This window comes from Diaporthe batatas (assembly GCF_019321695.1).
Source record: "Diaporthe batatas strain CRI 302-4 chromosome Unknown Contig00015, whole genome shotgun sequence".
Lineage (NCBI taxonomy): Eukaryota > Fungi > Ascomycota > Sordariomycetes > Diaporthales > Diaporthaceae > Diaporthe > Diaporthe batatas.
In genome coordinates, this window is record NW_025408562.1 from 842,651 (window position 1) to 856,541 (window position 13,891).

At 53.5% G+C, this 13,891-nt stretch overlaps 6 protein-coding genes across 6 annotated transcripts; 3 read left to right on the top strand and 3 right to left on the bottom strand.

Moving 5' to 3' along the window:
- Positions 1 to 919: 919 nt before the first annotated feature.
- Positions 920 to 1,768, top strand: KVR01_011425 (uncharacterized protein; the record flags this gene model as incomplete). The annotated part of the gene is made up of 1 exon (XM_044789263.1): positions 920 to 1,768. One exon carries the CDS (start codon positions 920 to 922, stop codon positions 1,766 to 1,768), a length of 849 nt encoding a protein of 282 aa, XP_044639800.1.
- A 660-nt stretch (positions 1,769 to 2,428) lies between these two features.
- KVR01_011349 (uncharacterized protein) lies at positions 2,429 to 4,832 on the top strand. The gene is made up of 3 exons (XM_044784332.1): positions 2,429 to 3,123; positions 3,187 to 3,267; positions 3,332 to 4,832. Exons 1-3 carry the CDS (start codon positions 2,694 to 2,696, stop codon positions 3,430 to 3,432), a joined length of 612 nt encoding a protein of 203 aa, XP_044639724.1. The 5' UTR covers positions 2,429 to 2,693; the 3' UTR covers positions 3,433 to 4,832.
- On the bottom strand, positions 3,556 to 4,669 carry KVR01_011233 (uncharacterized protein; the record flags this gene model as incomplete). Its single annotated transcript, XM_044793130.1, has 2 exons — positions 3,556 to 4,210; positions 4,320 to 4,669. The coding sequence occupies 2 exons, from the start codon at positions 4,667 to 4,669 to the stop codon at positions 3,556 to 3,558; spliced, it is 1,005 nt and encodes a 334-aa protein (XP_044639608.1).
- A 1,096-nt stretch (positions 4,833 to 5,928) lies between the features above and the next one.
- On the top strand, positions 5,929 to 7,766 carry KVR01_011356 (uncharacterized protein; the record flags this gene model as incomplete). The annotated part of the gene is made up of 5 exons (XM_044794205.1): positions 5,929 to 6,488; positions 6,579 to 7,082; positions 7,157 to 7,337; positions 7,393 to 7,455; positions 7,506 to 7,766. 5 exons carry the CDS (start codon positions 5,929 to 5,931, stop codon positions 7,764 to 7,766), a joined length of 1,569 nt encoding a protein of 522 aa, XP_044639731.1.
- Positions 7,767 to 8,942: 1,176 nt separating this feature from the next.
- Positions 8,943 to 11,451, bottom strand: KVR01_011289 (uncharacterized protein). Its single transcript, XM_044782169.1, has 6 exons — positions 11,087 to 11,451; positions 10,757 to 10,992; positions 10,432 to 10,650; positions 10,254 to 10,357; positions 9,880 to 10,197; positions 8,943 to 9,779 (listed from the first exon to the last, which is right to left on the bottom strand). Exons 1-6 carry the CDS (start codon positions 11,242 to 11,244, stop codon positions 9,021 to 9,023), a joined length of 1,794 nt encoding a protein of 597 aa, XP_044639664.1. The 5' UTR covers positions 11,245 to 11,451; the 3' UTR covers positions 8,943 to 9,020.
- Positions 11,452 to 11,597: 146 nt separating this feature from the next.
- Positions 11,598 to 13,856, bottom strand: KVR01_011450 (uncharacterized protein). Its single transcript, XM_044787909.1, has 3 exons — positions 13,129 to 13,856; positions 12,419 to 13,063; positions 11,598 to 12,361 (listed from the first exon to the last, which is right to left on the bottom strand). The coding sequence occupies exons 1-3, from the start codon at positions 13,435 to 13,437 to the stop codon at positions 12,254 to 12,256; spliced, it is 1,062 nt and encodes a 353-aa protein (XP_044639825.1). The 5' UTR covers positions 13,438 to 13,856; the 3' UTR covers positions 11,598 to 12,253.
- Positions 13,857 to 13,891: the final 35 nt, after the last annotated feature.

Consider the following 13,891-nt stretch of genomic DNA (forward strand, 5'->3'; position numbering starts at 1 on the left):
AAGCTCCTGCAGGCTGCACTGATGTGGCTTAGTTCATAAAGCATCACCTTCGCCAATTGCCATCCGAGTCGTCAATCCATAAGACAAAGCCCACCACCGTCTAGTTTACCTTGGCCGCGGGTCATAAGAAATACTTGAATATTTTTAGACGGATTTTCTCGGATTCATCCATAGTTCTAGTTCTTTTTGGAGCCTTCCAAGGTGTTGGAAACGCTGGGATCGTGTCAAAAAGCCCGGCCGCTGAGAACAAGATCTTGGTTGCAGTCTCGCAGAATCCCATATAGGCAAGTACATGCCTACCTTCCAGTAGTATAGTACTCCTGGTGCCACACATTTTTCTCTGATCTTTTCTTATCTTTTCTTTTCCCCCTCTTTTTTTCTTTGAGCTGAGCAATACAAGCCTCCAGTTGGCTTCAGCACAATGAAGTCCATTAGACATTTGCCGCTGCCCAACCACCGGCCATAACCCCGGCATGTTGGCTCAACATCACTGCAGACAGAGTAGCAGACAAAGTCAGACAAGAAACAGTCCATTGACCAACTCGAGATCTGTGACTCAGGTATAAGATGTGACCATTAGATCAGCTGATCTTCGGCTCCGTATTGGTCATGGGCTTGCTACCATTCGGAAACTCTAAACCCTTTTCACTGTCTATTTATCTCTGCCGTCGATTCTATGAAAAGCTATTCCGTCAGTCCATTTAAATTCAAGATCGTACAACCACAGCTCTTACTCTGATGCTCAAGTCAAGCACCGTTGAACACTCTAGAATGACAGTAAAACCTCCCTACACCAATTTGCAGCTGGTGAAGCACGTAGATAGGTAACGCTTCCCAGACTTCAATCCGAAATCATCTGACTGACGTGGAGAGTAGTTGGCCTTATTTTGCCGAAGATTCTAATGCCTATCGCCAACACATGCTACACTACCACTACCTTCTCATCAAGGGTTATGACAAGCCTTTCGGCTACGTCCATAACCGATTCGTCGAGCAGATCGACTGGCCAGAATACTGGGAGATCGACCATGAGAAGAAACTTTTGTCTCTTATTTCCACGCCCGACTTTGGAACTCGAAGCCAACTGATGAATGAGACACTCCGCATAAATCACGAGTCCCAGAAAGTTCCTGCTCTAGCACGCTGGTCAGAGGAGGACTTTCCCCTGTACTCGGATACCGGAGAGCACGTGCTCGACATGAATGGGTCTGGCGTCGATGTGCTTGGCATTGTCAACTTCTCTGTCCACATGATCGGCTGGGTCATGACTGCTGAGGGGATCAAGCTTTGGGTTCCCCGCCGCTCAGGAAGAATGAGCTATCCTGGAATGCTCGATGATACTGCGGGTGGAAGTTTGCCCAGTGGCGTGAGGCCAATTGATGGCATAGTCCGAGAATGTGAAGATAAAATATGTCTCGATCCCACCTACACCCGTGCCAATATCAAGTCTTGTGGCACCAGCTCCTTTCAACTGTGCGTTTCCGATTCACATCTCCCTGCATGTCAGCATCAAGTGCAGTATCTCTATGAGATAGAATTTCGGGAGGGCATCCGCCCAAAAATCGGTGACGGCGAGATCGGTGAGCTGAACCTGATGACTGTTGACGAAGTCCAGGAGGCTATGAGTAATGACGAGTTCAAGCTGTCTTGCAACATGACGTATCTGGCGTTCCTTATTCGTCACGGCTACATCAATGCTGAGAACGAGCCTGAACTCCCGGAGATTTGTGCTCGACTTCATCGAAGGCACAAGCTTTTCATCGCCTAGGTCTCGAGGTCTGAATGGCGGCGTATGTCAGTCACAGGTTACCACATCCCTACTTCAGGACTCTATGCCAACGAGCCGCTCCCTCCCCCTTTTCTTTTCTTTTTTTTTTTTTTTTTTTTTTTGCGAAGAAACCACTCACTCGGATCTTCATGCACTCTCTGAATATCTCCCTAGATCCTGTCTTGTGCAAAACAGGCATCTACAAGAATGCGGCTGAAGAATCTTGTCGGCTTCATGATCAGAAAGCACAAATCCCACATTACACATGTTCTCACCGTAACACCGCCACATCTTTGAAGGTCATAGGGTGTCATACCAGAGCAGAGTGCCTTCCTCTGTTATATACTATGGGAATATGGAAGATTGTCCTGTGCGTCGTGTTCTTACAGGAATTTATGCATTGGAGCGTTCTCATGTAACAGGCTATCAATCCCAGTATATTGCCGCCTAGGAGGGTTGGAAGATGGATGCCACCTATAGAGCATAGCAGAGACAATAACATTTAATTTCTGAGAGGTCCTTAGAGTTCAATGACCAGAAATGCAGAAATTTCAGTGCCATGTTGGCCAGAGCAGTAGAATATGCCAGTGATGTAGTATACCGACTTCAACAGAAAAAGCTGATTGGGTTCAAGTTAAAAAACCTGGAGAGTGGTTGTTTGCAAACAGCGGCTCCAAGTGCTGTCGGCCGGGTTCTACAGGGGCCAGCCCCGCTAGACCCTGCCAAGCTGCAGGCTGCATCGACTTCTCGGTACCACAGGCGAGGTACCTAGGTACCTAGGTACTTAGTAAACACAGACAATCACAGCACAGGAGCGGCATCATAGCCTCCCGGATTGTTAACCTAGGTATTTACCTACCTTGACTTGTATTAAAGCTCACCCCTGATTCCAAAGCATCCTGCGTGACCCATCCCTCGTTATATCATGACAGATCGCTACGGCCACCCCCGGCAGACCGTCTTTGGTCGCAGGCACGCGTCGGCGGCCGCCACAGTCTCGTACTCAGACACCAGGCAAGCTCACCCACCCGCCTCGTCGGCGGCGCAGCAGGCACAGCAGGGCGCTCCCGCCCACCCAAAATCCTCGTCAAACGCCGGGGTCCGCCGGAACCTCTTCCAGGGCCAGCTCACCAGACGGCCGACGACGGGGCCGGGCAGCAACAGCTCGGGCGAGCCGGGCGCGGGCAGCCGGGGCGCCGGCGACCTCGACGGGATGGAGGTGGAGGAGGACGACTCTGCCTCGTCCGACATCGTGGTGCGCGACAAGAACGGGGAGGTGGAGCTGTACGAGCCGCCGCCTCTGGTGGTGGACGACCCGGACGAGATCGCGCTCGATATGCGCCAGGAGAACGAGAGTGAGCCACCTACCTGCCAGTGATACATTTGACTTGGGTGGCTGATCATAGCTTTCATCACAGAGGAGAGACAGAGGCTCGCCGACGCGGTGAAGCACCATCAGAACATAGTGAACCAGAGTAGTGCTCCGGCTCAACCAGAGGGTGAGTTCCTATTACGATGCCACCTTCGCCCACTCTGCTCATCTGCTCACGCTGGATCTCCAAGAATTGTTCGAAGCTGTTAGGGCCAGTCTCAGAGCCAAAGTCGCGGCGTTGTCAGAAGACAATTGGATGTATGAGAAGGAGGACGAACCACGACTGGTCTGAGACCAGGCGGGAACACCCCAATGCACTTCCTACACCGACCTTGCCTATGCTGTATGTGGGTATCATGTACTATCCACCACCAATAATACCAATATCAGCCATGGGCTTTGGTTATCCGCCTTTCTAATCTAGACCCTCAGCACTCGGAGCCTCGACCCGCCTGACGGGTGGCTTCCTCGCCCCGCCACCGCCACCACCGGGTGCGCCCCCGAACAGGCTGCCCATCATGTCGAACAGAGGGTTGCTCTGCCGCGGTCGTTGGATGCCAAAGTACATTTCGGCGATCATCTCCAGCGCCTCGTCCCACGCGCCGACCTCCGCAATGTGCGTCGCGTACTTGGCCTGCAGCTGCTTGAACAGGTCCGGGCTCGCCTTCTGCACGGCGAGCAGCAGCAGCCCCAGGAAGTTCAGAAGCGGCAGGCTGGGGAAGATGCGCACGTCCGAGCCGCCCGAGCCGACGTCCTGCACGCCCAGCCCGGCGCCCTTGTCCTCGCTGAGCTTGGAGGTAAACGCCCTGTAGGCCGTGTTGGCTGCCCGGACGTTGGCGACGAGGAGGTACGGGAGCACCGCCCGGGCGCAATACAGGGCCGCCGTGTGGCTGTCGTCCTCCTTGTACCACTCATACTCCATTCGCGTGAGCAACTCGGCCGAGTCGCGTGTGCCAAGGACCAGGTGGCGCTCTGCCTCGTAGGTCTCGTGCTCCGAGGCGAAGAGGCTGCCTGCGACGTGGTGCAGTTCTGGGTCGCCTGCTGGGTACTCGCCGAACTTGGAAGACCATCTGCCATGACGTACGTGTCAGCCACCGTGATCACAACATAGGGTCGGTTCCGGGGGTTCCGTGTTGAGAGGAACCGAGGGGTGTCCACACCGGAAAGGGGAGCACTCACGCGATCATCTCCCCAACGAACTTCTTCCTCGTCGGCTCCCCGGCCGGGAAAAGCCTCAGACACGTCAACAGCCTGCCCCTCGAGGTGGCGTCCGGCTTCAGCTCCGCCTGCTTGTAGACCTCGACGAGGAACACGCTGAGGTCACCGCCGGCACCTCCCTCGCCGGCCTTGAGCAGCGACTGCGACACATTGTAGAGGATCTCTATCGCCGCGTTCCAGTTGGCGGCCTTGATATACCGCGCTGCGACGACGCGAGTCTGCTGCTGGGCCTCGTAGTACTGCCCCTCACCGATGCGGGCCTGCAGCCGCGTGATGATCTTGTCGATCTTGTCCGCCTTTGCGTTTGCCATGATCTGGTCGAGTAGGTCGGGATTTCCCTTAGGGAGACGGTCTTGTGCAGCTCGAGTTTACGGAGTGTTAGTTCGTGAGGGGTGTGGAAAATCGTTGGACTAAGATCAGCGTCGTGATAATAATTACGTCGTCAGTGAAGCTGTTCCTGAGCTTGAAGCTCTAGCCCCTCCACTAGGTGCACCAATGTTCCCCGTACGAAGTGGGTTAGGGTTATAGGAACTTGGAACCAGGGGGCCCCGGAGGGGGGGGTTTGTCGATGGATTTATCCTATGTCACGTTTCTGCTTCACCGGCTGTTGGAAATTGTCGTACCCGTGTCTGATTGTAATTTCATGAGTTCCAGGTTCAATTCAGGTGTTCTCTATGAGATTTTGCTCAGATACCTAGCGAATCAATTACTTCATAAATGGACCATTGACCCAACAGGCATGGTTTTTCGAAAAGAAGATGCTGTAGCATTAGCATCTGCACGAGTGTCCTAGAAAAGTCTGGAAAGGAAAAGTAGGAATTTTCCTCGATTTTCAAACAACTGAGCAGATGAGTCCTGATTATGAAACCTCGCGACACATAAAATAATCGGGCCAAGGTCAATCCATGCGAGTGCCACTGTGAAGAGAGATGTGGTGAGACCTGACAGAATCGAAACAGTTTTTCGATCAAATAGTTGTCATGGATTCAAATAGGGTATATTTAAATATGAACTCAAGGTCTTGAAAATGTGACGGAGGTCAAAGTCACAATGGTTATATACAATTTTCTACTTACCTTATAGCCGTCCTGCATGCGACTTAACAGACCCCTTGAGTAATACCATTTGGAAGTTTGCATAAGGTCTACATGAATGGGTTGTTATGAGACTCCCTCCAGAATTTAGAAAGTATGGGAAAAGCTGTTATACATGTGTTGGACTGTGACAACCTCCATTTACATATTAAGAGTTCAAAGTTGAATGACTGCCAATACAACATTGAATTTTTTTATTTTTTTATTCGCATTTAAATGCACCCGTGTATTCCAGAGGCTTAACAATATCCTTGTCTGGATTGGAATTAACAGTACCAACGGCCCTTTCCAAAATTGTATGGCACTACTGCACCTCTGAAGATATGGCCTGTTGGTTATTCCCTACGCCTCCGTCCCCGCTCCCGATGTCACACCCTGCGTGCCCATTCGACACCTCTTTGATTCTACGCAACTCAGTATATATCCTGAGAAGAAGTGGTACTCATCTGGATCTGATTCGCTCGCAATAGTTTTCAATGGAACCCACCAGCAAAGACGAAAAACAAGCGGCATCGCCAGCCGTGGCAGCCAACGAAGACGAAAAGCTCTTCAAAACGGTCATCCACGAGGGATTATTCTCCACGGGTGCTCCTCCACCGGCGCCGCCATTTTCTGTCTTCACCCGTGGGCAGAAGCGATGGATAAGCTGGATGGCCGCGTTCGGAGCCATGTTTTCCACGCTCAACAGCTTCATCTATTTCCCAGCGGTCGTGCCGATGGCCAGGGACCTGAACGTCTCAGTGTCCCTGATAAACCTGACGATAACGTGCTACCTGATTGTAGCTGGCCTGGCCCCAGCTGTGATGGGCGATCTGGCCGACCATGACGGCAGAAGACCTGTGTACATCTTGATGTTTGTTCTCATGCTCGGGGCAAACATAGGGCTTGCGGTGCAGGATTCGTACCCGGCGCTGTTTGTGCTGAGGATGATACAGAGCGCCGGATCCTCGGGGACCTTCGGTGCGGCGAACGGCGTCATATCCGATGTTGCCTCGGTCGCTGAGAGAGGCTCGTACACGGGGACGCTTATTCTCTTGTAAGAAATTGACCTAACCACGGCGAACAGATCTATTTGGTGAAGTTGGGCTTTAATGAACATCCTTCAACGTTACTGACAGTACTGCAGCACGAATACGGCGCCCAGCTTCGGCCCCGTCTTGAGCGGTGTCCTGGCAGAATTTGCGTCATGGCGCTGGATCTTTTGGTTTCTCACAATCTTGGTCAGCTGCCACGGTGTGCTGCTGATACTTTTCTTCCCCGAAACTCAAAGGAAGCTGGTCGGAAACGGCAGTAGGCGTGTGCATGGGTTCCTATATCAGAGTCTCTTCTGGAAGGTCACCAAGCAAGAACACGTCCTTGAGAAGAAGACCCAGCCGGAAGAAAGGGTGAAGAGGAAAGCACATATCCCAAACCCTCTGGCCTGTGTTCCAATGTTGTTCGAAAAGGGGAGCTTTTGCACAATGTTTCTTGGAGGAGTCAACTATGCCGTCAAGATGACAATCCAAGCATCTCTTGGATCCCAATGTATCAGTATCTACAATCTGAACTACCTAGAGGCAGGACTTATCTACTTGCCGGCTGGAGTTTCAGGTGGTTTGGGCGCTAAATTCACGGGACAATTTCTAGACTGGTATTGTAAGTATTCTTGTGATTATCTGTATACTTTTTCCGCCTCCAAGGCTTTTGGTGTCTCATGATTCAGAGGACTGATTTGGTCTTCCGAACAGACAAACGCATGTGCATTAAACTTGATGGCTCGTTCCAGAGAGGCGAGGACATTTCAGATTTTCCTATCGAGAAGGTTCGGCTGAAAGGAGCATATACCTTACTCATGATCACCGCCATTGGCACAGCCGGGTACGGGTTGGCGCTGATGACCAGGACAGTAAGTAACAGCGGCCCCCGGCTATACTCTGTGCACCAGCGCTAATAACTTTAAGCATATTTCAGTCATGCTCATCTTACAATTCATCATCAGTTTTACGACGTCAAGCATCATTGCAGTAAGGACTAAGAATGAGGTAGCGTGGATATCAAGCTAATTCGCAAGCAGATATACAACACGCTGCTCACAGATCTGAATGTCAGTAAAGCCGCAACGGTCCGAGGGGCATCGAATCTCGTCCGGTGTGTTCTTGCGGGTGCTTTTATTGCAGCTCTTGAGCCACTGGCGCAAACTCTGGGCCTCGGGTGGTGCTTTGGTGTATTCGCGATCTTGCAGTTGTTCTCGATTCCTCCAGTGTGGCTACTAAACACCCACGGACGTCGCTGGAGAGAGGAGAGGGCTGCGAGGAATAATGAGTGTGATGACTGAGGGCATTGGGGCAGCGGGATTGAGCATATGTCATGTATGGAGTCGCACGGTACTAATCAAGGTCCTTATTTGTCCGCCATGCTCATTCAAGCAGCCATTCCATTGGGTGCTATGAAAGGATTTCCCCATGCTTAATTTTATCCGCGTGGACGGAAGGGGAAAGGATGCATATCTGACGTTCCCAGTCTGGCCCGGCCTACACATTGAAGTCCCGTGGGCACATCCAAGTCCGAAAAGTGCTGTGTGAATATAGTTGTACCGTCCTCTTCGAACATTGATACTAAATCCTAAGTTGTGATTTGGGTGGGAGAAGCCTTTTCCTTCATTTCCAATTTGTTTAGAGGATTGGCTTGCCTATCATATCCCAGTCAGTATAGGAGCTTTATTCAATCATTGCCTAGTAGTAGATTGGGGTTAAGACACGTTATATAAATCATTCATATCTCTACCCAAGTGCCCACCCCAAAATGCCGGCTTCTTATACTGCCAAGCCTCGTTGTTGATTTAAGGTTTACGGCATCATCCGCTGAGTTCGGCTCGAGATGCCATTTCAAGCGCCTTGAAATTTGCGAAATAATTGCTACTTGTGCTGTGGAACAATTGCTAGCTAGCGAATCATATAATGTTCTTGAAAGTTCAGGTTATGCTTGGTACTGGTCAAGAAAAGAGATGTCCACTGCGGTTGTTGAGGATGCGCTCATTCCGTGCTTTCTCACATGTGCAACTTTCATAGCTTCGGCTGATGCTGTGTCCTGAGCCGCTAACACAAGTGAATACAGGCCTCCATATTTGCCAATTGATTGTTCGAGAGGCGACAATGCCATGTTCATCATTTCTATACTTTTGCTGGTATCCGTGCCCACGTGCCCACACTGGTGCCCACGTACTGTATTATCTCTGTGCATATGTATTGTTATTGGCACTGGATGTTTTTTAAGCGCTGGGTCTTGACAGTTTCCCACCGTGTGAAGGCGCCATGTATGTCTTCGGAGGTATGCAGAATAGAAGCGAAACCAGATAATTTCTGGCTGGAAGCGTCGTGCTCAATCTGGCGGTGCTCGGGAAGGATTTCTTCTAGACAGGTTCTGGCACTGCTTTCGAGCAGGTCTGTCGGATGGCACAACCTCTTCTCATGTAGAAATCGACACAGAACACTCTCTCTTGTAGAAAAAAAAGTCTAAAAACCGCAATTGGTCTAGTTATACGGTGATATGTCTAAGTTCTCCGGCCTCGGCTGTACACGCCTCTCGTGTGTCATTGCGGTACCCTCGCTGACACATCCTTCCAGAAGTCACACCTCGCGCCCCTGCCGCCCTCCCAGGACAGGGCATCGACGAGGCGGAACCTGTTGACGATGCCGGCCCCGACGCGCTCGTAGAAGCTCAGGGGCCCGGCCACGACTTGGACCAGGTCGCCGCCCGTCGTGTTGAAGTCGACCATGTATGGCTCTTCTGCAGTGTAACGCGGCCAGTCGATGTCCCCATCCGCGCCGACCGGCGCCGAAGCATTGGCGTACCCGGCGGTGGCCTCCTCCAGCGTAATAGTCGGGTCATCGTGGACGATGAAGTTGCCCCAGGCTTTCTGGAACGCCCGGCTGAAGTCGGCGTTGGGCGTCGCCGCGCCGACTGCGAAGTAGGCCGAGAGGTCTGCGCCGTGGTACGCCGGCGTGACCGAGTACTGGTACTTCCAGGCTTGCAGGTCGGCCTGGTCGAAAGCCTCGGCCAGCCACTGCGCGGGGCAGGCGAAATTCGTCTCCGCGCCGATGTTGAGGACGGCCTGCTGGATGCCGGTGGCGAATGCGGACTGTGTCAGAGCGGTAGGACCTTCTGTCCCGAGGGTGTCAAATTGTGCATCAGGGTTTTCAGCAGCCGAGCTTTCGATTTGATAGACGCTGTCGAGTTGGCCTCTGTCGGATTCTGAAAATAGCGGGAACCTGCTGGTTATGAAGTTGTCGTAGTCTGCCCTCGACTTGACAGACATGTTGGTCAGAGGCACTCCTTCGTTTGCGTTGTTCTTCACATTACACCGTGTCAGCATGTTCCCAAGGACTGCCGCGCAAGACGGGAGCACGGTTTCGAAGCGTAAGGAGGATCAGAAGACTGGTTAAGCTCACCCCAACTAGTATCCTTCGTCCAGCAACCAATCCCTTGGACAACTGCGCAGTCGGCCGTTCTTGAATGTAGTCGTAGTCGATCACAGGCAGGAAAGCCCAGCTGCCATATGTTCCAAAAGATTCCGAGACGTTGAAGCTAGCATATTGCAGCACTTCGCTGTCTGTCTCGACCAAGCACTGGAAGACATTCGGATACTCCTCAAGACGCGGGCTGTCCTGACCACAACCGGCCAGATTGGCAAACTCACGGTAGTAATTTGTCGGAACCGGATCACGATAGTCGTAGATGGCGTAGCTGTATGGACTTGCAGCTATAACCTGAGACGAAGTCAATCAATGAGTGACTCTCAAAGGGCTAGAGTGGGCCTTCTCACATTGCTGAAGAGATCGGTCTGCTCGCCGCCATACGCAAGAGCATGGAACATTACCGCACCAGCCCCTGCGGATTCACCACCGATCGTTACGCGGCTTGGATCACCTGTACAGTTTAGAATTTGATATGCGTTGTAGGAGAATATTGGCCTCTTTGAGTTGGCCAAGGCACTCACTCACCCCCGAACTCTCTAATATGGTCCTGCACCCACTCCAGAGCACGCCTCTGGTCCAGAAGACCAGCATTCAGCTGGCCGTGGTCCTTGACGTCCCCCGAAGCCAGGAATCCAAACGCGCCGAGCCTATACTGGATCTCAACGGTGATGAACTCGTTGCTGTTGGTGTTCATCAACACGCTCGGGTTATACGTGGCTCCGAAGAGGCCGTAACCGCCCCCATCTGAGGAAAACCATGGCAGTGTTAGCTGTCACCGCCGGCTTCTCACACACACATTGAGCACACATGAGCGCCATAGCAACTGCAGGAAGGACTCTAGTGCACGTACGTATCCAGACGAAGACGGGCAGGTCCGACGCGTTGGGCGCCGCGTAGACGTTCAGGAAGAGGCAGTCCTCGTCGCCCAGGGCAGAGGTGAACCCGAATTCCACGGGGAGCCCGTACCCGCCCGTCTGAGGGCACAGAGGGGGCTGGTCGACTGCCGAGACGAGGCTCCCGTTGCCGGTTGGCGGCCGGGGGGCTTGCCACCGCAGGTCGCCGACTGGGGGAGCGGCATAGCGGATGCTAGCTCGCGTGTTGATGGTCAGCTTTTCTCCAGCACGGATGAAGAAAGTAAGTTCCAATTCGGGGGTGAAAGAAGAGGCGGAAACATCAATACCTCTTCCACACGTTCAGCCCGTACGTGTCGTCATGATAGCCCTGGTATGTCGTGTATCCCAGGTCGACCGTTGGAGCCGAGGACCGGGCAGCATGGAGAGCGCGTGCCTGCGCATAGGGCGCCGTGGCGAGGAGTATCAACGTCGAGGTGATGTCCATCGCAGGTAGTCAGTCTGCCGGCGCTGAGTCGTCCGTAACCGGTGGGGGCTACACGAACATGTTCTATCGCCGGGACAAGCTGCGATGGGCAGGCCTCAAGTTATATAGCTCGGCTCATGGTTAGAATTAGCACTAGAGAGATCTTGATATTGTTCGTCTCCTGGGCGTATTTCCTTTTGCGAACAGGGGCAAGGTCTGGGGTTCGTGCTAGAATGTCGCTAGTGCTGACTGCCCCTGGTAAATTGTAGACTCTGTTCATACCGCCAGGCCGAAGAGCCCGGAGAGAGTACATAGTAGCGGCATACCAAGACGGCGGTGCCATTGAATGAGAGACAACATGATTCGGGGAGTCATAGTGGAGCCTCAAAGGATTATACGGCTGCTATGTGCGTGTTGTTTTACATGCATCTGATTTCGGTTATATCTACACCAGCCAGTCCGTCAGATCCTCCACACTGTCATGATCTAACAGACCAGATCACGGTAGGTAGCATCAGGTCTCTCTTTTTTTCCCTGCATGACAGAAAGGCCCGGTGGCCTCTCCCTGCATCATTTTACCGTGCTTGGCCCCTGCAGCCAGACCGAGCCCTACGCCGGTCTTCGCTGTCTCTATTGTACAAGATCATTCCTCCTCGGCCGCGCCTGGTCCTTGCTTAGGGCTCCTACGCGGCCATAGGACTGCTTTGCGGTTAGCGTTGGATGAAAGATAAAGAAATGTCTATCATTTCGTCAGTCGGTCATGCAAAAGGATCTCCCTGCCTCCAACCGCCGTCAAAATCGAAATCAACCATGCTGCATGCCAGACCAACCGCCGAACTAAGATAGTAAAACACAGGGCATGGAGATGCCACGACACACGGATGGTCTTGTTCGTGATCATCTCGTTCGCTCGTCAACGCCAAATTATGAGTGATGTAAATTGGGAGGAGCGTGCGTCATCGCATTGGGAGCGGAGAGTCGTTGGACAAGTTGGAACGGTCACATCGTCGCTTCCGGAGCTACTGGGCGCTTAGAAGGGGATGTTGGGAGATGGCTGGTTGCCCAGCATCTCCTGCTGCTCCTGGAGCTCCTCGCCGCCGGTCTCGATAGAAATGGCCAGGCCAAGCTTGGCAGATTGCTGCAGTCGCATGTCAGTGTCTCAACCGCACGAACCACTTGGCAACGCTGGACTCACCGTAGCATGGTCGACATCAGCACCGACAGTCATCATGACGGGGCCGGCAACCCGCTTCTCGAGCAGACAGCTCAGCTTTCCCTTGGAATCCAGCTGGGCGCGGAAGGTGGACATGCGGAAGTCGTACTTTGCGCCGAAGGTGGTGGTGCCCTCCTTCTGGATCGGCCCGCCCATCATCGCGCCGGGGCCGCCCGCCAGGGTCAAGCTCATGTCCACACCGGCCTGGACCTTGTCGGACAGCTTCCTCCAGTAGGTGGTGTTGAGGCCGCCGGTAGCAGACAGCTGAGCGGTAGCAATCCAGTCATCGCTCTTGTACTTTCCGCAGTAGGCGACCATAGCCTCGGGTGGCTGGCTCAGCGCGGGCCTCTGCCACATAGCCTCGAGACCAAGAGCGAGCTTGGGGGTCACTGCCTGCATGTAGCTGCCGATGAAGATACCAGTCAGGCCACCCTCCAGGTACGAGGGGTTCAGGCCCTTGACGGAGGCTGTGAAGTCCCTGCCGGTGTACTCCTGCTCCCATTGTGCCATATCCTGGCCCCCGGTTCCGATCTGGAATTGGGTTTTTGTGACCAGGCCTTGCGACCACCTCCAGTTGAATCTTGTTGAGAGCTGACCGTCGTTATCGATATTTCCCTGCAAGAACATCTGTTGCACGTGTCTTCATGTCAATGCTCTGCCTCGGATGTCACAACAAAACGGCGGCAACTGACCTTGTTTGTGCCGTAAAGGGCGGCGAACGTATATGGGTTTGACCGCTCGCCCAGTGCGAAGGCATGGGAGACTTGGAACAGAGGGTACAGGCTGAAGGCCTTGGTCAGGTCGGCGCGCAGACCAGTGAACATGTAATTGTTGAGCAGCACATCGCGCTGGACCTCCTTGGCCAGGCCCTCGACGGTGCCGGGGTTCGACAGGCCGAGCTTCGCGCGGCGCTCTTGGAAGGAGCCGACGGCATCTGAGAAGGTCTTTGCGATGGGGTTGTTGAGCAGGACGCCGAAGGGCGAACTCGAGACTGAGGCCATGATCGCGGCGGATCCGAGCGGACTGAGCGAGACGACGAGGGGCCGGCGGTGGCAGTGGGGATTGAGAGGTCAGAGAATGCGTCGACGTCACAGCCAAACGCACGAGACTGAACGGATTGGGGGAAGGGCAGCAGGGCGCGTCGGCTCGGGAGGGATTCACCGGGACTAGGCAGACGTCGCTGGATGCACGAACAATGCGACAAGAGAGGCTCCCCGGCTGGGCGAAATTGAGGTTGTGGTTGAGGTGAGGCTGACAGGTTTTGGCAGTCGTCGTCTCAACACCGCGTAAGGGTCGGAGCTGGCAGACCAATCTTGGAAGAAGAGACCCAGTCCAAAAATTTCGAGCTCTACTAGGCCCGTCTCTGACGACAGGGCTCTGCTGCCGGGAACCTTCGACTAATAAGGGCAGGGGGGAGGGGGTGGGACGGGGGTTAATGAGGGTTTGTGGACCGAG

Bases quoted from the DNA above. Each gene is read 5' to 3' on its own strand.
- KVR01_011289 (XM_044782169.1), bottom strand. From the start codon at position 11,244: ATGGACATCACCTCGACGTTGATACTCCTCGCCACGGCGCCCTATGCG. The intron at 10,358-10,431 runs GTGAGTGAGTGC...TAAACTGTACAG, and splicing joins CCATATTAGAGAGTTCGGGG to GTGATCCAAGCCGCGTAACG. The intron at 9,780-9,879 runs GTGAGCTTAACC...TGTAATGTGAAG, and splicing joins GACGAAGGATACTAGTTGGG to AACAACGCAAACGAAGGAGT.
- KVR01_011349 (XM_044784332.1), top strand. From the start codon at position 2,694: ATGACAGATCGCTACGGCCACCCCCGGCAGACCGTCTTTGGTCGCAGG. The intron at 3,124-3,186 runs GTGAGCCACCTA...CTTTCATCACAG, and splicing joins TATGCGCCAGGAGAACGAGA to AGGAGAGACAGAGGCTCGCC. The intron at 3,268-3,331 runs GTGAGTTCCTAT...TGGATCTCCAAG, and splicing joins TGCTCCGGCTCAACCAGAGG to AATTGTTCGAAGCTGTTAGG.
- KVR01_011450 (XM_044787909.1), bottom strand. From the start codon at position 13,437: ATGGCCTCAGTCTCGAGTTCGCCCTTCGGCGTCCTGCTCAACAACCCC. The intron at 13,064-13,128 runs GTCAGTTGCCGC...CACGTGCAACAG, and splicing joins CCCTTTACGGCACAAACAAG to ATGTTCTTGCAGGGAAATAT. The intron at 12,362-12,418 runs GTGAGTCCAGCG...ATGCGACTGCAG, and splicing joins CTGATGTCGACCATGCTACG to CAATCTGCCAAGCTTGGCCT.